Here is a 25,686-nt window from a genome sequence, read left to right as displayed (position 1 = left end):
CTTTGATTGCAATATCATTCTCACCACTTTAATAATAGCAACAGGAAAACTCATTTGTAGAAAAGGAAGGAGAAAGGTTACTTAACTCCCACCATAACTTCCTAACTTTAGTGCTAGTGTACGCTATGTCTCCACAATAGACAGGAAGAATTTCCTTGCTAAAAAGAGAGAACGTTACATTATGCTGTTCACACAGATAACACTTCCCAAATTCTTTTGGTCTCTAACTTTGAAGCTTTCTGAAATACTGCTATGCAGTTCTACTGATCAATAATCAGCCATCCCAAAAATCCTTTAGAAGCATGATGTATTAGTGTTAGTATCTCTCTGGAAATACTGCCAAGTACTTTCCATTTAATGTTATTCATGGTTAATAAGAAAAAAAAAAAAAAAAGAGAAAAAAAGAACAGAGGAAGCTGAACTGAAGTAAATCCACTACCTAGTATTCTCTCAGTTCAGGAATTCTTGTGTGAAATTCCCCCTCACCAAATTTCTTAAAATAAGCTGCTAGTTCTACTGAAACTGAAAACAAAAATGACTTTAAACAAGAAAGTTATAGAGGAAGTACATATGAATTGGTGAAAAATATCATAAAGAGTTAAATAAGGATGGAAAGATCTCTAAAAGAAAGGAAGCAAAGTGAACATTTTAACACCCAGAGCGGGAAAGGAATCTATTGAGGCACGAGTGGTACAGAGTTAGTACAGAGTTTACTATTTTTTCCTGGAGAAATCATTAAACTTCAGTGAGCAACAATATTCAGCTGAAATCCAAAACAGCAAGTATGCAGGAAATCAGAAGCAGAAAACAATTAGACCACTATAAATCCATGCACACCTCAAATTCTGCCTCCTCATCTCAAAATGAACATATTCTTCCTGGAAAAAGCTTAGAGCAGGACAATATGATGAATAAATAAATGGAATAACTTTTATATTAAAAAACAACAATCTGGTAGGACCCTCCAGACTGGAAAATAGTTGATTTAAATCTGTAAGAAAGTAAATTGAATGTTTACAAGTTCACATAGTTGCTCTTTTAGTTGGGGAACTGGGATTCATCAGTGGAAAACACGGGGAACTGACAAAATGAAATGAAGAGAGATGATCCTTTGTACAGCAGACCCATAGAATTAATTGCCATAGAACACTCTGAATGCAAGAACTCTGGAAGGACCTGAGGTATTGGTGGAAAAGTATTTGGAATATAGATTCAGTAGCAGCATGATTTCCAAATCAAGATGAGGAAATCCCATGAACTGAGTAAAGCTGGATATAAATTACAGCTCTAATGTATGTTATTTTAAAATCCTTTTCTTGTGCTCTAAGAGACTGTGGAGCCTCCTTCCTTGGAGATCTTCAGAAGCCACCTCAGCAACCTGCTCTGGGGGCCCTCAGTTGATCAGGGCTTCTACCAGATGGACCCAGAAGTTTCTTTCCTACTTTCATCATTCTGATATTGCACCAAAATCTCCCAAATAGTGCAGATGTTCATATTTTCCTCGACTGCAAGAAAGTTAAGCTGAATATGCTCTTGAAGAGAGTTGAACAGTATAAGGAATTTTAAGTTACTAAATAAGTGAAGTTACATATCAATTTAATGGGATGGAAGTAAAAAGTTATTGTGCATATCAGCATACATCAAGTTAGAAACCGATGCTCAGAATTCAATTATAAAAATGCTTTAACTGTAGCAATTTTTTTTCCCTTTCTGCATGTATGTTTTTTTTTTCTACACCAAACAATAGGGTTCCTGCTTGAAAAGCAATTATAAGATTACTATTTTGGTGATCTGCCTCTCCTGTTATCTTTAAAGGAACAAACAAGAACATTTTTGGGTGGAATTCAAAAACACATAGGAAGGGTTTCAACACTGTTGTCCTATTCCTCTAGTCTGCAAAGGGATTAAAAACAAGTACATAAGCAATAAATAAAAACTGCATTACAGTATTAAGAACTTAAAGAGAACACCTTGCATCTGATAATACTAGCATGGGCAATATTATCTCAATTTCTCTGCTGAGAGATTTTTCCATTAGCTATGTCCACACACTTGGAGTTAAGTTTTTTGAATGAAAAGTACTGCTCATTTTCAATTAATCTACTATCTTAATTCCCCCTTCTCACATTAAATCTTCCAACCAAACTGGCAGATCATGCTCAGTATCTGTAACTTATGTAATCTAAACTCCACCCATATCCATTCATATTCTACCCACGGGAAGGAAAGCATTTCTGCTCATGAGTTTACTTAACTACTGTGCAACTATAATGATGACAATTATTGAAAAACTCCATAATTATTGCAAAATTCTGTCAGCACATATATTGAGGCTCACATGGACTAAAAAAAAGTCAATTGGCTACTCCAATTAAGATTTGACATTGAGAGAATTCACACATTCCTCTTGGCTTTTATACTTTCAGAAAACATCAATGTGAAGAAATTCAATGTTTTCCAGAATATTAGGGATTTTTTTTTTTTTGTCTTGTCTTGTTAAAAGCAACTTTTTTTTTTTTTAATCAGATAAATTAAAAACTCTTCTCCCTATTTCACTGGATTTGGCTCATGTCTTTCTGTTCAGCATTTCCGAATGCTTGAAAAACACATTTCTTTTTCTACTTAGTATCAAATGTCTATCAGACCACAGTCAGGTAGAATACTTTCTAACAAGTTACAGTGGTCAACTTGAGCACTTGAAGTTTTTAGAGGGTCCAGTTCTGAAACAATCCAAGCAAGAGGGTAGATTCTCATGCATCAAAGCACAAACACATACTAGCTCAAAAAAAGTGTTTACTAAAGAAATCTCCATATTCCTCACAGAAAATATATGACATTGAAAGTTAATGTCCAGAGGCTTATATCTGCCCAATCATCAAGATATAGAAGCTTTGACATGATTTTTTTTAGTAGCAGAATAAGAAATATTTTAATAAAAATGGCATAAAAAACTAGATGTCAAAAGAGGCTTCTGCATTAAAAAAAAAGAAAAAGAAAAAAAAAAAAAAGAAAAAAATCACTACAGTAAGCCACTTAATGATAATCTGTGAAAATAAAACAAGTATCACTCCAACATGGTGCATATGTAAAGATGAAAACATTGCAAAATCCTTCTTTTCCTTAAACGAACAGCCTCGTCCTACACATTATAAACACTTCCTCAGTTACTGTAAAAAAAAAAAAAAAAAAATTACTTTTAAGATAAAAAAAATCAATTCTATTATATGAAGAGGTTACTCAACTTTTAACAACTATCTCAGGTTTTTTTTTTTCTGGCTTGAGAACACTAATTTTTCATGTTGAATTACTAATTCCAAAAACTTTTGCATTTAGATTTAGATTCTGATGAGTATCAGAAACATGATCTATGCTTTATTTCATTCTTTTGTTTGTTTTCAGACAATATAGAAACTGAAATCTTAACAATCTTTGTATTCAAGTCTACGCTTCCGGGAGAAATTCCCTTATTTTAGAAAGTGTAATTTCTACACATGATTCTATGATTCTCAACATTCAGAAGATTTCATTACACATTTTACTCTTAAATCATGAAAATACTCAAAATAATGCTATGCAAATAACTCTTAGTCTACAACTTGTTTATTCACATGTGACAGAAAAGTTAGTAAAAGTTAGCTGCTGAGTAAAATTTTAAATGAAAGTATACATGAAGACAATATTTTTCTTTTTCTTAGACAGCAAATCTTAAAGTGACTGAACATACATTTGGTTTTGGTACTGGTTTGCTGACACTTCCTTCTGCAGTTCGTCAAGATTCCTTAGCAGATATAAAAATTGTGTGACTAAATAACTCAAGGTTTTTGAGGAAAAGGAAAGGTGCATAACACACATTTCATAACTCCATCAGTCTTACAAGTTCTCTGTAATATCTGGTGCATAGAGCAGAAATAAATGATATGCAAATGTGGCTCCACTGGAAGACCAGGAGCCAAGAAATATCTCTTCCAACACATTTGCAAGTAAATCTGAAATAGATATGAATTGCTTTATTTTTTCACATTACATTTTTGAAGAAACATGAAAGAATTTTTCTGTGCTAATGCAAAGTATTTTATAATGCTATCTATAGCTACATAAGCAGCTAAATATAGCGTTGTACTTGTGAAAGAAATATTGTTTAAAATGTAGAATGATTAATTCATGTGGAATTCCTCCGGTCATAATAACAGCAAAGCCTTGGAGTTACACTCTGTCACTATCAGGGTGATATCTCAGATAACACGTGAGGTAAGATTAATTTAGGGCAGGGCTTAAATCATATGGTTTTCACAGAACTATGCTTGTACATAACAGTTGCACTCTTCTGCATGGAACTGAACAAATTAATTCTTCCCTCCCCTCCAGTTCTTCTTCCTGTTTAAGGAAGCTGTTTAGCAGAAGCTTATTATTTATTAAGTTCACGGCAGAATGCCAACTCCAGTACATAAAGACAAGTTGAAAAATGATTAATTGTCCATTTAAGATAGGAATTAACTTTTACTCAAGTCAACATTTCAATTAAAGATATATATATATATATGTATGTATGTATCAAAGATATATACAAATTTACTGAACAAAGGCCCTTTACAGTTCAGCTCTGACAATGAAGAATACAAGGAGGCACTAGTTAAACCAAGAGACTGCAGACTAGCGAAATCCACATCTGCATGCAAGAATGACAATTACATCATGGATTCATGTCATAGAAATGCTTGGGTTAAAAAGAACCTTAAAGATCACCCAGTTCAAACTCCCTGTCACAGGCAGGTTTGTCACCCACCAGATCAGGCTGCCCTGAGCCCCACTCAACCTGGCCTCGAATGTTTCCAAGAATAGGGCACGCACACTTTCTCTGGGCAACCTGTACCAGTGGCTCACCACCCTGATTGAAAAATGTTTTCCTCACTTCTAATTTAAATCTCTCCTACTATAGCTTAAAACTCCTTCCACTTGTGCTATCACTATTTGCATTCAAGTGACACACCCACAAAGTATTTAGAATATCTTGTCTGATTATCTACACAAGCAAATTTTTGGACCCAAACTTACATCTTTTTAAATTGTTTCAGAAAAATATTTTTCTTCAAAACCGTGTTTTTACATTTTTGCAGCTGGTGTTAGAAACTGTCTGTGGACATAAAAATAGAACACATATCTATATCCAGTACTCAAAAATATCTATAACAATTTTGCATGGGAATGTTTCTTTGCATGTAGAGGAGAAAAAGAGAACAAGTTTGTGTGCCTTTACTTGAAGATAAACCATTAAGGAAATGGAACAAAAAATTCAACAGAAAGATAAATATTGAGGCTAAAATTTCATACAGCATCATCAAACATCAAAAAATCTGTAAACAAATATATACTCCAGATCTAAAACACATTTAAGTCATAGAATCATATTACCCTTAGAGTTGAAAGAGACCTTAAAAGGTCATCAAGTCCAACCTCCTTGCAATGAATAGGGACATCCACAGATAGATCAGGTTGCCCAGTGCCTGGTCCAGGCTTGCCTTGAAAGTCTCCAAGGACAGGGCATCTGGCATCTACCATGTCTCCAGGCAACCCGTTCTAGTACCTCACCACCCTCACTATAAAATACTTCTTCCTTACATCTAACATAAATCTACTATCTTCAAGCTTGAAACCGTTTCCCCTTGGTCTATCAACACAGACCCTGCTAAAGAGGAAGTCCCTTTCTTTCCTGTAGCTCCCATTTAGATACTGAAAGGACACTATCAGGTCACCTTGCAGAGATCTCTTCTTCAGACTGAACTGCCCCAGCTTTCCTCGGAGGACAAGCTAAGAGAACAGTACTGCCCCTTGGAGCATTTTTATGGCCCTCTTCTGGATGTGCTCCAACAGGTTTGTGTCTCTCCTGTACCAAGGACTGCACATCTGGATGCAGCACTTCAGGTGAGGCCTCACCAGCACAGAACAGAGGGGCAGCATCACCTGCCTCAACCTGCTGGCCACACTTCTTTTGATGCAGCAGCCCAGGATACAGTTGGCTTTCTGGACTTTGAGGGCACATTGCTGGCTCACGTCCAGCGCCATCCACCAATACCTCCGAGTCCTTTTTGGCAGGGCTGTGCTCAATCCTTTTGGTATCCCAGCTTGTATTAGTAGTGGATGTTGCCTTGACTCACGTGCAAGACCTTGCACTTGGGTTTGTTGAACTCATGTTATTTTCTTGAATTATTAAATAATGTGAAAAGCAAGTATTGGAGAAAACGGAGTTGTTTGAATTTGGTACACATAGCTTTCCCTGTCTTCACTGTAAGTGACTGAAATTACTGTATTTTCAGTTACAGTTGTTATATTTGCTTTGTAATAGTATCAGAGGCCAAGTCCTTTCAACTACGGTTCCTTATTCTCACCTTTATCACATCTTTGCTATTGTTTCAGTTAAATCTAATGACTGGCCCATGATTCATGTGCCTGCACTCAATGATTTAGCAGACATCTCACACAGGAGAAGAAAGAATAGGTATGCACAGGGGCAGAGGATCAGCTACACTGCAGTAAATTAAGCTCTGAGTATAATCCTTACCACATAATATCCTAACTTATACGCAGGGACTGAAAGAACAATTCAAAGAAAAGCTGACTTGTCACCTTTGCTCTCAAGTGACAGCATCTGAAGCTAAGTACAAGTGCCTAGCTCTACCTAAACTCATCTCTTTGTTTACTTTATAGAGCATACTTAGAGTGTATATCTTACACGTTTGTGCAGCACCATGCAAAATATAATTTTTACAACTACAAATATGCTACCTCTCCAAGCTTATTGGTATGTTTTCTCTATGCAAGACTGATACTTGCCAATTAAGCCAAGTACTTTTTTTATGCCAAATTACTGTGTGTGATACAATATCTGATCTTACCTCTCCATTCTCCAGAGGATGTATTTTAGAATAATAAGAGGTGCATATAACTTCATCATCTTTTATATAGGATGGAGTTCCAGGACGGGGATGAATGTTGTAGCGTGTCAGGCACTCACTATCTGTAATAGCATAATACTGCCATGGCTGATAGTCTACGCCATCCAGAGAACGTTCTAATATCCAATTCCCAGGTCGAGGTGAATTAGCTGCTTTCACAATAACATATGCAATCTGGAAAATCTGAAAAATAGAAACAATGTTAAGAAATATATAAAGATGAAATTAAAAACATTCAAATTTCTTAATACTTACAAAACTAAAAAAATGAAGTAAAATAGAAGTTCATTGTTGCTTTTTTTTTTTCCCTAAAAATGCAATATGGTTACACGTTTGACTATTGAAAATTTACACTATTGAAAATCTTTAACTACAGAAGTAAACTCTCCATTATCTTTTCTGGAAAAAAGATTTGTTGAATGAGGAAAGGATAAACTTCGCAAATAAAATTTCAAAGCATTTTAAATGAAATGTAACTTAGTAAATAATTGCTGAGCTGAAGTTTCAACCATATGGTTGCAAAGCTTATGTTCATATACTTACAATTTGAATAAGTGATTTTGTTTCTGTTTATGTATTTACACAGATATACTTCCTTCAGTGTTTGAGAGGTACTAAACTGTGCTGCAATTTTATTGCTCTTAAGTAAAAACATAGGTTTAAGCCACTGAAAAGTAATCACACCTGACTGAAATAATTCTACAAAACATTACTTATACCACGTGACTCAGCACAGTAGCTATAAATAAATTCTATAGGGTAGAGATGCATTAAATATCACTATAAACAGAATGCAAGCATGTAGTCAGCGCTCATTATGGTCCATTTTGCATGCCTTTTTAATTGATTTATCTAGGTTTGTTTCTATTCACAGGTTTGCTGGAATGAAAAGCAATAAACAATACATTTTAAATTCCAGAATGATGTATGTTAGTGACACAGTATTATTGTATTTTAGCCAACTAGGTGTTACCGTAAAACTGAAGCTAAGGAGAGGAAGCAACTATTCTCATTAGAAAAAAAAAAAAAAAAAAAATACAGTGAATTTCTATTTCTAAGATGCAACTCTGTGAGTCTTTATATGAGGATGCCACAGCTCATTATGAAAATAATAGTGTTGATGTAATGCTTTTATACTTAATATTCCCTATGTTAGAGAAAGTTCTGCTGCTTTTGAGCTTGTGGCTGGAAATGATAAAGTTGAATCCCTATAGGTAAGGATCAGGGCCAACAAGGTGAACATCTTGGTGAGGGTCTGTTATAGACTGCCTAACCAGGATGAAGAGATGGATGAGGTATTCTACAAGCAGCTGGCAGAAGTCACACGATCACCAGCCCTTGTTCTCATGGGGGACTTCAACTTCTCTAACATATGCAGGAAATACAATATAACATAGAGAATGAAGTCTAGAAGGTTTCTAGAGTCTATCGAAGATAACTTCCTGATGTAGCTGGTAGGGTCACCTCCCTGATAGGTTCTCTGCTTGCTCTGATGATCACAAACAGAGAAGCACTGGTAGGAGACATAGAGGTCAGGAGCTGTCTTAAACAGTGCAACCACAAAATGGTAGAGTTCTCAAATCTTGGTGAAGTCAGGAGGGGGCCAGCAAAAGCGTTACCTTGGACTTCTGGAGGGCAGACTTTGAACTGTTCAGGACACTGGTAGGGAGAGTCCCTTGAGATTCAGTCCTGAAGGGTAAAGGGGCCCAGTAAGGCTGGTTGCTCCCCAGGAAAAAAGCCTTAAAGGTGTAGGAATAGAAAATTCCTTTATAGCAAGATAAGCCAGCGGGGAAGAATATCAGCATGGATGAACAGGGAGATTTTCCTGAGGCTCCAGGAGAAAAAGAGAATCTAACTCCTGTGGAAGTAAAGACAGGAAACTCAGGGAGAGCACAAAGTTCTTAGGATATACAAAGAGAAAATTATAAAGGCAAAAGCCCAGCTGGAACTTAACTCAGCCGTTATGGAAAAAAGAGAACAACAAAAAAAATTTTTTTTTAAATATATTAACAGGAACAGTAGGATTAAGGAGAATCTCCATCTGGAGATGTGGCTGAGAATGTGACTACTTTAGATAAGGAAAAGGCTGAGTTCTCAATGCCTTCTTTACAGCTGTCTTTAAAAGTCAGATCAGTTATCTTCGGGATATTCTACCCCACAACTTGGAACTCTCAAATGGAGAGCAGAACAAACCCACCCCATTTCAGGTGGAAATAGTTAGAGACATACTATTCCACCTGGACTGCCACAAGTCCATGGGGGCTAGATGGGATCCACTTGAGGGTGTTGAGGGAGATGGTGGAAGTGATAGTCGAGCCACTTTCCGTTATCTATCATCAGCATTTCTGGTCCAGACAATTGGAGGCTTACCAACGTGATTCCCATCTACAGCAAGGGTTTTAAAGAGGATCTGGGGGAGCTAATTACTGAACTGCCACTCTGATCTTGGAGCCAAAGAAGGTTATGGAGGAGACAGCCTTAGGGAGATCACACAGCACATAAGGGACATCTGGAGGTATCAGGCCTAGCCAACAAAAGTTCATGAAGGGCAGGTCCTGCTTAGTAAATCTGATCTCCTACTATGACTGACTTGTCTAGTGTATAAGGGAAAGGCTACCCACATAGTCTACATAGACTCCAGCAAAACCTTTGACACAGTCTCCCAGCAGTATTCTCCGGTGGAAGACTGGTAGCCCATAGCTTGGTTGGGTATGCTCTTCGCTAGGGTAAAGAAATGGCTGGAGGGCCAGGCCTAGAGCGTGGCGGTAAAGAGTTAAATCCAGCTGACAACCAGTCACAAGTGGTGATCTGCAGGGTCAGTAATGAAGTTCAGGGAGATTGAGGCTAGATGTCAGGAAAAACAACTTCTCCTAAGAGTGGTCAGGCAGTGGAACAGGCTGCCCAGGGAGGTGGTGGAGTCACTAACCCTGAAGGCATGCAGGAAACATTTAGATGTTTTGCTGATAGACGTGGTTTAGTGGGAAACATTGCCAATAGATGAACAATTGGACTTAATCATCGTAGAGGTCTTTTCCAACCTTGGTGATTCTATGATTTTCTATATTGCAAAGCTGAAAGATTCAGAATTAGTTCACATTAAATCTGACACAAATACTATTTAAATAATGTTGTTTTAAGAAAATGTTACAGTAATAATTGAAAGAAACAGCAATAGCACTCATATTATCACTTATTATTTCATAGATACTTCTTTTTCTCTTAAAACTATCGTTGACATATTTTCCATTGCGGCCACAACTAACTAAATATATTGTGTCACAGTCACAAACGCTATTTACGGTACACAGAAAAAGATATTAATACTCATCTCCAAACTGTTTCCCTTCACCCAATTAACTACTTTGAAATGAAGGAGAATAACTGGAGTGTTTAAACATTATTTCCTGTGGGAGGTAATAAGCAAGAGCTATACTTTAAGGACTCATTTACTAAGAGTTATTTTGTACATTGTCCTCTGCCTGTATAGCAAATCCATGAGTAACTTGTATGTGTATTAGAATGGTCCAGTGAAGCCACAAATTAATTCAGGTTCAGACATTCAGATTAGAAACTTCATTTCAGATTACTTCTAAAATTTTTATTTTAAAATGAATATTTTAAGCATTTCTTAAATGTTGAATGGCTACCAACCAAGGATAAACTCCTTGCTAGGGTTTCTCCAATGGAGGATTTACACTTTTGGACATGGTTGACAACAAGCTTTTAATCTTAAGTGTGCAAACATTGTTTCTAATATGAAAGCTTTAAAATTTCCAAAGCCACACAAAAGATTCATTGTTAAATGTTTTTTGGCCACAAGTAACGTTTCTCTCTTCAGACTTCTCAGATACCTTGGCTCAGTGGAGCCAAGTATCATAACCAACAGGAAGTACTTTTTTGTTTGTGTGCTTTGATATGCCACACTACAAATGAGAGTGAAACTTCTTACAGCTAGTTTTCAAATTAGAGCCCTGTTTTAGCTATTTCTCATATACATTCTGGCTTGAAGCTTCATTTCTTACTTTAAGATACTATACTGTTTGACTGTAATTTACACAACATCTTTGGCTTCAATTATTTTTCCACGTACTCTGTGCGTTATTTTTTTCCCCCAACAAAACTTTTTTTTTTTTTTTTTTTAAAAAAAAAAGCAGCAGAAACAGCAAAGTGCAGGTCATAGTGGAGAGGACATTTCTTTATCTAAGCTTTATCTAAGGAAAAAAGCTCATTAATTTAAATACAATAGTACACATGAAGGGTTGTTTTTATCCTCGTCCATTACAGTTTTTGGTCTGATTCAGAGCACTTTTATTGTCTTAGCCTCTCAGAATTCTTGTAGTGGTTTCTGCAATCTTCAGCCCAATGATTTGTGGTATTGTCTCTTCATGTCTTATGAAGATGACAGCGTTTGTCTTATGCTTCTATAAAATAACTTCTTGCACAGAGAAACAGAGCTGGAATTGAAGATCAGACTATAAAACACAGGTACACAGTTAATGTTATTTACAGTTAAAGAAGGATGAGCAAACATCAGAAACACACTGTGGATTATATTCTTAACCCTTTTCACTTAACACTGGATTGAAGAAAGTATAGCAAGCAAATTCATGCTTCTCTGAAGCCTTTTCTTTGGGGAACAGGTAAAATTAGTAGACTTTTAGCCAGAATCAAGATGACAGTTGTCTCAGATCACAATCAGGGCTATTACTCATTACTACCCACTCAGTGCAAGTCCATTAATGTGCATCCTAAAGCAAACTGACAAAAAGAACTACTGAAGATAAAGAACAGACTAAAATTCATTACAACAAATGATGGTTCTTACAGCAAGTCTATGCCATGAATGAAACAAATGGAGTACTGTCTTTTGACAGACACATGAGTAACTCTTCATTTACTTCATTTGGAGCTGCTTAGCAAAAACATGTTTTGGTTATTAAAATACAATCAGCTTGAGCTTAGTGGCATGAGAATACTAATATGAGAAAAGCCAATTGTATCACTGAACTTTACTCTATTTGTTTTCACAACTGAGAAAAAGTGAAACTGCTCTTCTTTCTGAAACCAGATTTCTTAATAAATAGTTCTTAATTAATTTCTTAATACTGAGTTTTTATTCCCACAGAGTAATTCATGAAGGATGTATACTTTACTTTTTAAATAGCATCCGTAAGACAACACTTGTCAAATAACCTAACTGTATAATCTCAGAGCACATCTGGCTTTGTGCAAGTCCAGTGGAAAGTAATCTGAAGATCAAAGTCTGTTAATACAAATGTGATAATGTAGCAATACCAAGCTGTCTGGTGGCAGTAATAGTCCATTAACACAGCTCCCAAAGTACAGCTAGTGCTTTTTTTCTACTTATACTGCTTACACCACCATAGTGCAATTACCAAAGTGGGAGGGAAATAGTCTAAATAGTCCTTTGAGCTATTCTCAAATAATAGACAACATAGTCTTTAAGAAGAGAAACAGAATGAGTCTTGGGTCTCATTTTCAGTGGTAACTGTCTCAGCAGTGAGATCTACAGAGCACAAATTGTGAAGTACAGTTCCATAAGTTATAGCATCGTGTTTTCTTATGAATGCCTCATAAGACACAGAAAACTGCATCCTGCTACAATGGGTAATTTGCTACACTAATATTATTCAGATAAAGCTGAAGTGAATCATTAGACTGCAAAGGGCTAGCTAGTGAAGCAGGAAATCTCATTATGCCTGACTCCCACCTGCACTAATATTTAAAAAAAATAAATAGATCCTTCAGTTAGAAACTGTTCATATAGATCAGAAAAACATTAGAAAAATAATACACTACCATACAACTCTATAAATGATTTGCAGTATTTCTATTTCATTTTTCAAACAGAGGATAGTAATGCCTCCAGGGGAAGCTTCCATTAGGAACATGGTGTAAAATGCATCTACTTCTTTACCATATCTATATGTTTGAATATTATTACAATTCAGAGGTCAAAAATATATTCTTTATTGAGAAGTGTACAGAATTTGGGCAAGGGTTTGTTTCCTTAGAGAGTGTCATAAACAACTGACAAAACCTGTGGCCCTAAGCTTCTATAGGTTTTTTTAACCTGTCATTTATGAGTGCTGTTAGGGATGACAAAGTGCTCGAACACCTATTGTTCCAGTGTGAAATCTATCTAGATGTGTCAACCAAAACAGCTATTTTGGAATATCTTGCAGACTAACAAGGCTTATTGGCTGAAGGGTCATATAACTTATTGATGCATGGGAAATAATATATATTTGGATTGAGTCTAACTTAATATGGGATGATTTAAAAGGATTGTATAAATGGGTGGCACAATGGAATGGTTAGGGAAGGGACCACAGGTGGGGGAAAGGTGAAATCAAGATAGTTGAGGGAAGAATAAATGCAAAACAGAAGAGAGGATAAAAAGAACCATTTAATGTGACTACCTGTCTGTCTCCTCCTTCTCTGCCTTGTGGCAGTCTGAACAAAAAGACACAGAGCCACAACCTCACTTTTGTCAGACTTCCATGTTAAATAGTACCTAGAATGACCAGCAATCAAACATCAGAACTGTTACATAGGAATCATACATCTCAAGTTAACTATTACACCTGCATAGTTTTCCATTTTGGAACAGCCTTCTTAGAGCTTGAGATGGGAAACACCAACAAAATGCAACTACTTCTGCTAATGAGCTGAAGTGGAGGCTTTATGAATTCTAGAAACAGAGTTTTCAAGTGATAGTACCAATTCCTTCTGATTCTATATAATCAGTCATACTTCAATTTACATGCACTGCTATGGATTATTGTTTTGATGTATTTTTATTTATAACAGACAGTTTTGCTGCAATAATTATCAAATGAGTGGCTATTTAAAATAACTAATCATCTTATTTTAATCTAGCATCCAAATTTGAAGGAAAATCTTATTTAGAATTGGAGTGGCTCTACAAATTTCTCAGACTACCATCCAACATTCATCTCTATCACTATCCTGAAAGACAGTGATGTTGGTTTGAAGCATTCTGCTCACAGTTAGAAATACTGTAATTGAAAACGTTGGCATTGCAGGATAAAAAGGTGCCTAGCAGGATTCAGCTAATACCAATTTAGAGAGCTGACCAGTTTCATGCAGTGCTGCCTTCTAATGACGGTGTCTCTCATGATCGTTAGAGCTGTTTCCAACAGAAATATTGCTACCAGATGGGGAATTTGGGCTGAAAGATGAATATACCTGATTCCAACACCATGGATTCATTTTTCCCCTTAATGTTGCAAACAGTTTCAGTTACTGTCTAGCAGGGCATCATCTATCTCAGAAAACAAACAAACAAGAACATCATGCAAAAAACAGGATGATTACATCACCCTGTGGGAAAAACTGAGAATCATACCACAACACTGCATATCTTCTGAAGCTAAAAAGGAGAGCCCATCTCCAAAGAAAACCCAGCTTTAGAAATTTACATGTTTTCCCAGTGGAGAAAAATTGAATCAGTACCATTTAGTTAATACCTGCAAAACTGTTACTTTTAACAGGCATTTTAGAACAGCTTAAGAATTCTTCTGCTTTGAGCAATATTGGCTTTCTCCTTCTTTATAATATTACTATCAGGGAGACTCAGGTTCCTTTAAAAATATGTTGTTCTTGGGAAAAACAAATATTTTATTAATACCTCACCACTTTTGCTCATAAGTAGATAATAATTGTAGTATGTCATTTTAAAAACAAATGTTATTAGAACAGTGCGCTTTATAAAATGTCAAACTGTAATGCTCTCAAGTTGTCCAGCAATTGAACATCTGAGATATATTAAGTCAAACAGGAGTCAGTACCCTGCAAAGTTGCTGGCAATGTCAGCTTTGTTCTCTGTAATTTTCTCTGTTGGTGTTCTCCATTACTCATTATTCAGTAGTTTGTGAAGGCCTGAAAATGAATACCTGCTTCCTGTTGACCATATTTTCTGCTCATCACTGAGCTACTGTATGCCAGAACTGAAGGCTAAAATCAGTCATCTCTTTTCATAGCACTTTTGAATAACAGCAGAAAGCAATTCCCTTTCACTTCATTTCCTAAGGCTAATCACTTATTTCCATGGAGAGACACCATGGTGAAGAAAGGAAAATGGATGAAAATGGCAAGATTCAATCTTTTAGTCCTCAAAGTTAAACACCAGAAGGGAAGGGCAGAAAAGATTATTCTTCTACTTCAATTCTAGAATTTTTTTTTTTTTTTTTAATTGCTACAAGAACTGATGCCTTGCCTGTATTTCATAATGAAATGGGTATCTCAGATGAAAAGGATCTTCGTTTCCTTCAACGAGCTGGAGCTTGCCATACAGTGTTCTATTTTAGCTGCATTTCACAGCAACCAAGTGCTCCACTATCCTGATAAAGATCTACTACCACCAATTTTTAGTCTCCATTTCAGAATTCAGCAAAGAATAAACTTTGAAAGCTAAGTAGCCAAACTCTATTAAATTCCTAATCAGTCACAAAGGCATTGAATCTTTATATTTTAAGTATTTACCCTAATATTTAACATCTTAGTATTTTAATTTTATCTTTGGTATCGATAAAATAATGACTTGTATTCTTGTATCTAAGAATGTGCTTTTCCTAGAGAATCCTTAATTTTATTACAAAACTTTTCAGATTTCCCTTTTGTACAACAGGAAATTCATGCAACACTAATTTCATGGATGTGAAATTAAAGATCTGTTACAATTTCTGTACTTCTCTACAAAATGCTAAGTAGTACACAAGTAAACACTTGTTTTTCAGTGAGGCAACATCTGCAACCCATGTTGAGGAGGGGAATATTAACATCTGAAAGTGCTGCAGCACTAGCACAGAGCAATTTCTGCATTACTGATGTTTAAACCTTTAAATCTTTCCTGATGAAATCATAGAAAGGCTGGTACTTTGAGAGGTCTCTGGAAAACAACATGCTAATATATGGTTAACAGACATCATCTTGAGGGTCTGGGGTACTGATTGTAAATACTTCAAACTTGGATCATTAATCCAAATGTGAAATAGCCATGTAATAATTTATGCCTATTCCCTTAACATGACACAATCTTTTGTCTATCTCAGTTTGGAAACACTGTACACTAAAAACAATTTGAAAAATGGGAGCATGAATTAAGCAGTGACCTAAACTTTATATCAAAAATAGAGACTTTCCAAAAGTTTAAAACATTTTAGAAAACTATTATTTGATTTTTTTTTTCCACTTTCTCTTTAGATTCCATGTTTCTTTTATTTAATTAAAAATCCCATTGGTTAAAAAGGTTTAAAAATAAATTCTGGCAACATTTTATGTCAGTGAACTCAAAAACTTATACAAAAAAAAAAAACCAAACAAGTGAGATTATAGCTCTGATGCCCTGATCTAAGTGTACGCAAGTTCAGCTTTCACTTCTGCACTTAATTCTTAAAATACATATACATTTACACACACACACCTCCTGAGGCCTGCTTTAGATACGGATATGTATGCTGTATGTATTGCATATATGGCAACATATGAAACACGCAAAGTGGATACTGATATGAATAATTTCAGCGTTGTAAAAATCTCCTTTACAATAAGAATTTAGTTATGAATAATTAGGAAAAACAATATTTTAGGACTTAAAACCAAGAGAATTTTTTTTAAATCTTCACCATGAAATGATAAATTCTGTGTAAGAACAGAACAAATCTCAATTCTGCCATGCTGAAAACATCCAGTATGTACCCTTCTTTAATTCTGTAAGTGACTTCTTTTACTGACTATATAATCTACACCACTGATATGCGAGCCTTTAAATTCTCCTACACAGCATGCACCCTGCTGCATATAGACTTCACATTGAAGAGAGAGAAAATTTTGTCATGATTAGATTTTAGCATCGTAAAAGGAATATGTCTATATTTTTGTTTATTATTCAGTGAAGAAGAAATGACTATGCAGGCTCAAGTCCTATTTAAGCATCTCCATTATTCACATTATTATTGTTTCTTAAGAGTTTTAGATCCACCAGCAAACAAAGATCATTGCTCGATTATGAGGAAAAAAAACTGCCTGCAAGTCAAATTCAATGCTCAAGAGCTCTGACCTACTGTGCACATTAAGCACAGCAGTATTTTTCCCCTCTGCCCTATGCCAATATTCGAACAAATACTTCTACAGTCTACTATGTAAATCAAAGGGAAATTGAAAACAAACTTCAGCATATTTCATCAAATCATTATACCAATATTAGCACAACTCTTTTAAGTGCAACATGGCATTTGTATGACAAAGTACCTTATTACTGTGAGGAGTTAGATCTACTCCACAGAATCTTAACTCGCACACACAAAAAAACATGATTAAAAACAAATTGGGCAATTCATAACCTTTAACACTTACTCAGCAGCCCTCCTTATACCACATTCCTCATCATGTGTAACAAAAAAACTTGCTCATCTTGTAGCATAGACTTTACATTTTAATAACTGTGAAAAAAGGTGAGCACAGCAGCAGCATAATTTGATGACAACCTCTATAGTCTGCAAAACTCATTTTTTAAATTTAGCTTTTAAAAAAATCATTAAGAACTATTCACTATTATTTTTTTTTTCCAGCAAACAGCACCCTTCATTTAAGACTGAGTCTCTTATCATCCTATTAAATACTGTGTCACCAGCTCCCCCAGACTCTGACTTTCATAAGTATCAAAATCAAAATAATCCCATGTAGATTTTTTGATACAAACACCCAGCACTGTATTTATGGTGGGAAATCAGAAATGATTTTTCAGGACTAATATAGATACTTAAAATTGTTGAAGAGTGCTTCCCTCCACATACTATTCACACTGTCCAGGGAAAACTCTCTTTTGATGCTGCAGGAGAGTCAGCTGGATATTCTAAGTGTTTGTAAAGTACATTTAAAAGCCAAATGCAGCAGCTCCTACTGAGTGATGGTCAGCACAGCTGTACACACACAACACTTAGCTAAGGACAAAGGTCACTCATTTTTCTTCAGACTTTTGCATTGAGTGATGTGAATACATAAAATCTTTATTCAGAGACAATAACTGAAGTTTCAATGACATCTGACACAAGAATCCTACACTGTCAGAGCATGCACTCAGTTCATGGGTATTCTCTGCTTACCAAGAAGGAAAACATCACAATGTAAGGTAAGCTTGCAAACTTGTATAAACCATGTAGTTATTAAGCACATTTACTATGATGTCAAAATTTTTATGCAGGTCTGTTTGTTTTTATAGTTACTAATAATTATGTTTTCTAGGTATGTTTGCTACAAATCATCACTGATATATTTATGCATTTTTTCCTTTCTGTACTTTTTTACCCTGAAAATATTTCATTATAAACTATCTTAAAATTCATTAGCTTTGCTTTGGTTAAAAGGAATAGCTGGAGGGTAAAGTACGTTTTATTTCATTCCATAGACTCCAGATTATTGCATTACCAACTAATTATGGGACTAAAGAAATGAAAGGAGTTATTAAAAAAATAAATCGGTTTCACAACTAATGGAGATACATGCATAAAAATTGGCTAGGGACTTCAGTGAAATGGAACAGATGTCATTCTGCATTGTTTTCATATTCTTATTTACATACTTCTAGCTGGTTGTTTTTTGTTTTTGTTTTTTGGTTTTTCTTGTTTTAAGGACTCTCACTTCAACTGTCCATTCCCACTTAGGTGAGACTGAGCCAGAGAACTGGGCATATGACTTTGTTGTTGTTGCTGAGAAGATGTTTGTATCCTCATTTACATTATTTTAAAACAGAATGATTCATGTGCCAGAAATGCCAAGTACAAATGCTAAATGTGGGACTAGAAGTCCATTTCACAAGCACAGAACGCAGGTAAAAATAACATTTCCTCACCACTCATCACTCCTAAAGCTCACAGATCCATATTTTACATGTCCAAGCTTTCTCATCAACTAAAACTGGCAGAGTGCCAGCTACTCCAGCAAGATGCAGGACTGCTTCCCCACCACCTCAGAAATTTGTGGCCCTCCCTTCTACTGGCATCAAATCCTCACAGAAGGAGCAAAACTAGAACATTAAACTTCCAGAATGCCAAATCCCCTACCCCGCCCCCCCCCCCCCAAAAAAAAAAACAAACACAGAAGACAAGACTATGTTACAGAATCAATGTATTGATCTAGTTCAAGTACTTAGTGCCATATCAAGAGACATAGGAATGGTTAGCCTGTTTAGAGCGAGATAAAGGAAAAATCATAACCATGAAACTGCACTACTGTTGTCTGAACAGGTTTTGCTTCTGCTCACTCTTCTCTCCGTAAACATTTTTTGAAAAGAGAGACAAAACACACTGACATTTGTTCGTAACATATCAAAACTTGATCAATTTTCGTTTGCATTAAATTACATTTTGGCCTGGGGACATTTAAAGCACATAACTGTAGTAAAAGAGAAAATAATAACTGAAAACCTATGCAAAAGCTTTGGATATATACGCAAATTCAACATGGAAACAAGAACTGGTGCTTAATTTTCCTAATCCAGAGAGAGTATACTTCCAATTTAAAACCACTGTCCAGTCTCCATTTCCCTTACAACCTCCATTTACAGAAAATAGATAATTAATTTTGTTTATTCCTTTAGCTATTCTGATACTTGATATCAGAAGCTCCCAAAAGAAAGTTAGCTATAACTCCCCTGTACATCCCAGAAAATATATTTGGTCTTCCACAACAGAAAAGAACAAAGATCTCCTAGTGATACACATTTTCCCCATACTATTGTGCATTGGATGCATACACAACGTGTAAAGGCACTTTAATCCAGCTGCATTGAAGTAAATGGCCCGATTCCTCAGCCACTAAGTTTTGTGGGCTTAGTTAAAATAAACTTTTCATATATATTAAAAGATCTGATTAATGTTTTGCATCAAGGGAACTTAAATTCATTATCATCCAGTGTACCTTGCATTTCACATGGCTGCAAGAATGACTGCAGCTGTTCACTGAAGGATGAGTTTAATAGCTTCTAATCGCGAGGTTCAACTGCACAGAATTCCTTACAAAGCATTCCATCAGCTTGTTTGGTTTTTTTTTTGCCGGACTAGGGATGTGGTTCCAGAACCCAACATTTAAGTGGTCAAGACTTAAAAACTTTGTTATTTCTTTATCAAGATCAGTGAAAGAAGGCAACGTTACATTTGAGATTACTCAAGTACTCCAAGCCAACCCCTCTTAAAGCCATCTTTTTGTAACCATCTGCAGTAAAATACTAGAAAGGAGAGGGAAGAGGGCTAAAAGTGAGCATCAAAATGATGATGGAAATAAGAATTGGATTGCTCATGTAACCTTTCATTAGAAACATACATTACTTTAATTAAAGACTTTAGGAATAGGTAGCCTTTGTCTAGCCACACATCTGAGCAATCTCTTCATCACAGTTCTGCAAGACAGCACTTGTCACGCTTGCCTCAATCTATCCTTGGCAAACAAGCACATGACCTCTGCTGCTGTGTGACAGTGAAGAACTCTAAAACAAAGTTGCATTCCCCTAAGAAATGTGGCTAATGTCTTGCATCAAGGGAACTGACAGGTGAAAATAACATTTCCTTTGAACAGCTATCAACACAGCAGTCATACTGGCAAAGTTAAGGAGCAGATGAGAAGCAAGGTTCTACAGCAACATTTCTTCACAGAAGTTTTCTCCTCTCTCATACTTTCCTCTTCCTCCAATGCAGGTTAGCAGTATTGCTTTAAAACATGGAGGAATTTGGTGCACGTAGCATCTGACAGACTGAACATAAAATCTGGAATTTGTTCAGACTATTTACAGTGGTACATCCACACTAGCTCTTTAGCTCAGATAAGCAGCATGCTTTTGAGGTCAATCTCCTGGCTGCCCCCATTTAGTAAGCTTTGATCAACATTATAAATATATTTTGATGCTCACACAAACAGTATTCTTTTCAGGAAAAAAAAAAAAAAAAAACCAAAACAAAAAAAAACCCACCAAACATGCTTAGAAACACAACTGTTTAATTTTAGGTGCTAACAGACATCCAGATCATGATTCAAGTGAGCTCGGTCCCTATCAGCAAATGAAAACAAGACCTCCCTGAAATCTGCTTCTCTCTTTGTCCATGAGACACTATTTGCTAACAATGAACAACTGAAGCATCAATGTCCATATTTTTCTCTCAGTTGGTATCAAGTTACACCCAAGTATTCCTATTGTAAGTCAACATTTCGTAGTGTGTATGGTGGTTCTCAACACAGCAGTACGTGCATAAATACACTGTGTACTTAACTAAAAGTTCAATATCTAAAGGAAATTTTAAAAAATAAATCAAGAATTTTGAAACACAGTATCAAAGTACTGGATTATAGAACTTGTCATACATGGGATATCCATAATTTATCTATGAAATATTACTCTTGAGAGTAATCATAATGCTACTGAGTTCTAACCTGACATTTTTCTGTACAGAGTGGAATTTCTTCTCATCTTGTCACAGTTTCCTGGTCCTATCCCTTCTGTCTTTTGCTATAGAACTTAGCTGTACAATCCTGAAGACAGAAAGCACAAGCAAACACTCAGTACAGCAATTCTTTTCCTTAGCATTATCCTCATTAAGAATACGTGATATACATACATATATACTGATAAGCATGTATTTCCACTCATGAGCATTAAAGTAAATCAAAGAAATTATTCTAAATCAAATCCTCCATGAAAACTATATTTAAACAAAACAGAATTACAGAACGGAGCTCAACATTAAAAGAATAGCGCTGTCTGCTTCTCATAAGTGCTTCTCAAAATGCTTCTGAGTGGGTCAAGCATTCTTCTTTTTCCAGTTATTCAGTTCTACATATAATTTCTGACATGTCACTTTACAAAGTGTAACATACTACTCCAAACTTTTAGAATATAAGTGATTGGAAAGGGCAAGTGGGAGTTCAGTGATTTCTACACAGAAGCAGAGCACACCTCGTTAGAATCCTTGCTCTCTTCATGTGAAATAGAGCACTTCTTACAGAGAGAGCAACTATACAGCGATTCCTGCTCTTACACCTGATCTTATGAGGCTCTGAGGAACATAAACTACTTTATTTTTCTTTAGAAAAATATGCCTGGAAAGGATTTCCTGGTCACTGTGTTCTTTTACTATCTCAGGCAATTAAGACATACTACTTCCATAAGTTACAACTAGAGAATTAAATCCGACCACAATTCCCCACAATATCAGGGAATTAGTTAATGAAAGTGCCCTGTTATTCGTAGAAATCAAACTGATGGGCTGACCACATCAACTCAAACCTGCCAACTGGCTTTCTCTATCTTCCTTTAAAGACTGAATTTACTGAAATAATGAGAGGATTTCAGGCAGTACAAACACACAGAATACCTTCTTCCTGGAATCATTTCTGTTTTGTTATGTATCTTTCCCATATTTTTTGAAAGAGCATAGCTTCTCAAAAGGAACATATTTAAAAAGAAAGCTCACTTTCTGTCCTGTGAACATTGCATTCACCAAACCTGAGTTAGTTTGGTTGCACATGAACCCATCACTCAAAGCCAAACCCACAGACCCTACACAGATCACTATCAACATAAGTTTACCCTTTACTGCTTTTCCATATGATGGGGTAACAAAGCAGCTACATGTGGTTCAAGAATGATCAAAACGGACCTCAAAGCCTTGGGATGTCTGCTGAAGGAATTGAGGGCACAGATCATCTTTACATCTGCTTTCTGTAAGGTCACTGAAAGAAGTGGAAGGATCCAATCTATAAACACTTGGCTTTATAACTAATAACACCACCAACACTTCGGGGTTTTTTGACAGTGAAGTAACCTACATGGCACAAGGCTTGCAGTCACCAGACAGATTCCACTGCTCTCATAAGGGGATGAGGGTCCGTGGGGAAAAAGCTAGCAGTACTCATTGGCAGGGTTTTGAATTAAATTTGAAGGGGAAGAAGGCTAACAGTGAGCCTGCCCATAGAAAGGCACAGGATAGCACAGACAGAGGGTGCTAGAAGGGACCCTCTGTCTGCTATCCTGAGACGTGCTAGCAACACTGCAGCACAGTTGAAATCTTACAACAAGCCAGTGACAACTAAGACAGTATAAGAAGGTAACAGGGAAACTCGAGAGAAATCACAGAACAGCTTAGATTGGAAGGGACCCCCAAGCTTCAAAGTTCCAATCCCCTTACATTTCTTAATGAAAATATTGGAAGACAAATGAACTGCAGCGTACTCTTGCTATATTTGGGGGAACAAAGCCTTTGTATTCTGTTCACGTAAGGTCTAAGTAAACATACCTGCCTAACTACATGGGCTATGCTCACAAAGAGATTGTCAGACAGCAGGGTATTATCTCATCTTTTTGATCAACCCAGGAACCTCAACACTGTTCCTCTCATATTTCAGCCAATACAGTGGAACGGGTTTATGAGGAGGCACCAGAAATAGCCCTGTAAGAGGACTACCAAGCTTTCTTGGAACAATAAGCAAGAGAGAAAGGGGGGAAAAATAATGAATGCAGGCTCATACTTAAGCGTTGCCCCACTTAAGAACAACCACACACAATAAAACAAAACCACCAAAGAGAGTGCAGTATTTCTCAGATTGCTGCCATACAAAATACAAAGTAGCTTTACTTTTTCTTCAACATGCCACTGATGCTGTATTTGCAAGCTTTGAGTCTACTAGAAAGTAACTAAATTTTAGGATGTACACAGACTTCTATACTTACTAAAACCATCTAGATATTAACACAGCAAGAAGCAAAAAACACATAGAAGTAAACAGGTTTTTTTCATACAGTTCAACAGATCTGGCCTAAGTAACTACACAAGAACCACTAACAGTGATCCCCAAAACAAAAAAAATAAAACCACAAAGATACTAATATAGTTCCAATGGTAGAGCTATAGAGCTACTTGTGTATTAATAGATCAGAGCCAACAAGAGGCCCAGATCCTTGCTATATGGAAAAACTTAACTCTAAAGTTTGAAAGACATTTTAAACATAAGCTTCTGTAAATTGGCAAGTTAAGATCAAACTTCCATTTAACAGTTTAGTTCTGCTGACTGCAACAGAAGAGAGCATTAAACACTAATATGGATACAAGGCCAAGCATACATATGTAGGACTTCTCTTTTTATAACAAGTGCTCCAAAGCCAGAATGCAAATAATTCTTTTAGGATTCAAACAAAGTAGTAAAGAGACCTTCAAATGCTTCATTGCCACAGATTCGAAGTACTCACTAAAACTTTTACCACCAGATCATTTGGATGACTGTTTTCAAGAAATAAAAGGCAAAACTAGAAATGTAAGTACTATGTTCACTACATGTTGCTGAAGTTCTGAGTTCCAGACTAAGTTAAGACTATCACCTCCTGCAACAAAATTTTGTCTGCATGCCCACAAATGTCTCTGTACAACACCTTTGATTTAATTTTCTTACCAAGCCATGCTTTATTCAAGCCTTTCTAGTAATCAGCTATTATTCTCTTTGAAACTGGTAAACTACTACAAATAAATCAAATCAGAAAACTGATCTAAGTGGACAGATCACAGAGGAAGGGGCAACTGGAAAGGGCCCCCACTTTTCTCTAAAAACCTGGAAAACAGAGTATGCTTTCAGTGTCTTGTTAAAGTTGCAGACAAATATGAGTCAGTCACAGAGCAGAGAAGAATTTAAGCAGGGAAAAAAAAGAGCATGTACTTTGTTATCTAGTCAATTGAATACAAAATGGACAAGTTTAATAACATGGGGATTGACTTTGGTACCAGATAACTGTCTGTATTTATTTTGCATAATGAAAAATTATTTTCCTTCAGCCCTCAAATCCACTTTATAAATTCCTGGGACTTATGTAGCATTTTTATAAGTATGAAATAACTTCATTCTGAGGGTTACAGATGTCAAGTAATGGTTCAGTGGCAAAAGGTAATTTAAAGACCTCTTAAATTCCTCCCCTTTACTCTCCAAAATGTCCCTTAGAATACCCCACCACATGCACGTATATTCTTGGTACAGCTGAAGTACTTTTGAGTGCATAGCACTATATTACTCTTTGTTACTTAAACAATAAACAACACTAGTGAAAACTAAATTTTGCTCGTGAATATTCCTCTGAATATTCCACCCTTCTTTTGATTCACTTTATAGGGCCAAACTAGATGTCACGCTGAAAATGAGAAAGCTATATTTAAAATATTTTTAAATATGACTTTCAAAAATATGCATTACCACATAAATGACAAAACCCTATAGGGGAAGCCAAGAGTGTCTTCATAATATCAAAGCAACACAGAGCAAAGAGGAAAGTAAAAGCAGCTGAGCTTCTGCGCAAACAGAATTTGCTTGCAGAAGTAAGCAAATAGAGTAAGTCTACCTGTTGGAGGTCCAGCGTAATAGTCACATAATGATATTCGATCCCATTCTGGATACTAGGGCTTTGCCACCAAGTGTTCTTGCCATCAATTGCATTTGTTATTGGATGTCGTTCTGTTAAAGCAACAGAAATATGTCAATATATCTAAGAATGAACAAAAGACTTAAATGGTTTTAGACCTAAATTCTAGATTAAAATTACAATCACAGAACAAATGAGGCAGCACATCAAAATAAAACAGGAAACTACTTTTTCTCTTGGAGCACAGCTCTATGGTTATTATTGCAAAGCTAATCTAACATTAGTTCTTTGATCTTGCTTAGC

The 25,686-nt window shown here is 36.0% G+C and overlaps 1 protein-coding gene across 7 annotated transcripts in view; it reads right to left on the bottom strand.

The window, feature by feature from the left end:
• Window positions 1-25,686, bottom strand: part of LAMA2 (laminin subunit alpha 2) — a 320,859-nt gene that overhangs the window by 227,625 nt on the left and 67,548 nt on the right. For all 7 annotated transcript variants that reach the window (XM_042877434.1, XM_042877458.1, XM_042877450.1 and 4 more), the window contains exons 3-4: window positions 25,363-25,475; window positions 6,891-7,133 (exon numbers count right to left, since the gene is read on the bottom strand). In XM_042877434.1, coding sequence (XP_042733368.1) covers window positions 6,891-7,133; window positions 25,363-25,475 — 356 coding nt within the window. The remainder of the gene's footprint in view (window positions 1-6,890; window positions 7,134-25,362; window positions 25,476-25,686) is intronic.

Source organism: Lagopus leucura, unplaced genomic scaffold, assembly GCF_019238085.1.
Source record: "Lagopus leucura isolate 7727_CA_CO unplaced genomic scaffold, USGS_WTPT01 Super-Scaffold_73, whole genome shotgun sequence".
NCBI lineage: Eukaryota > Metazoa > Chordata > Aves > Galliformes > Phasianidae > Lagopus > Lagopus leucura.
The sequence above is the reverse complement of the archived record's forward strand: the minus strand, read 5'-3'. Positions and strand labels throughout refer to the sequence as shown.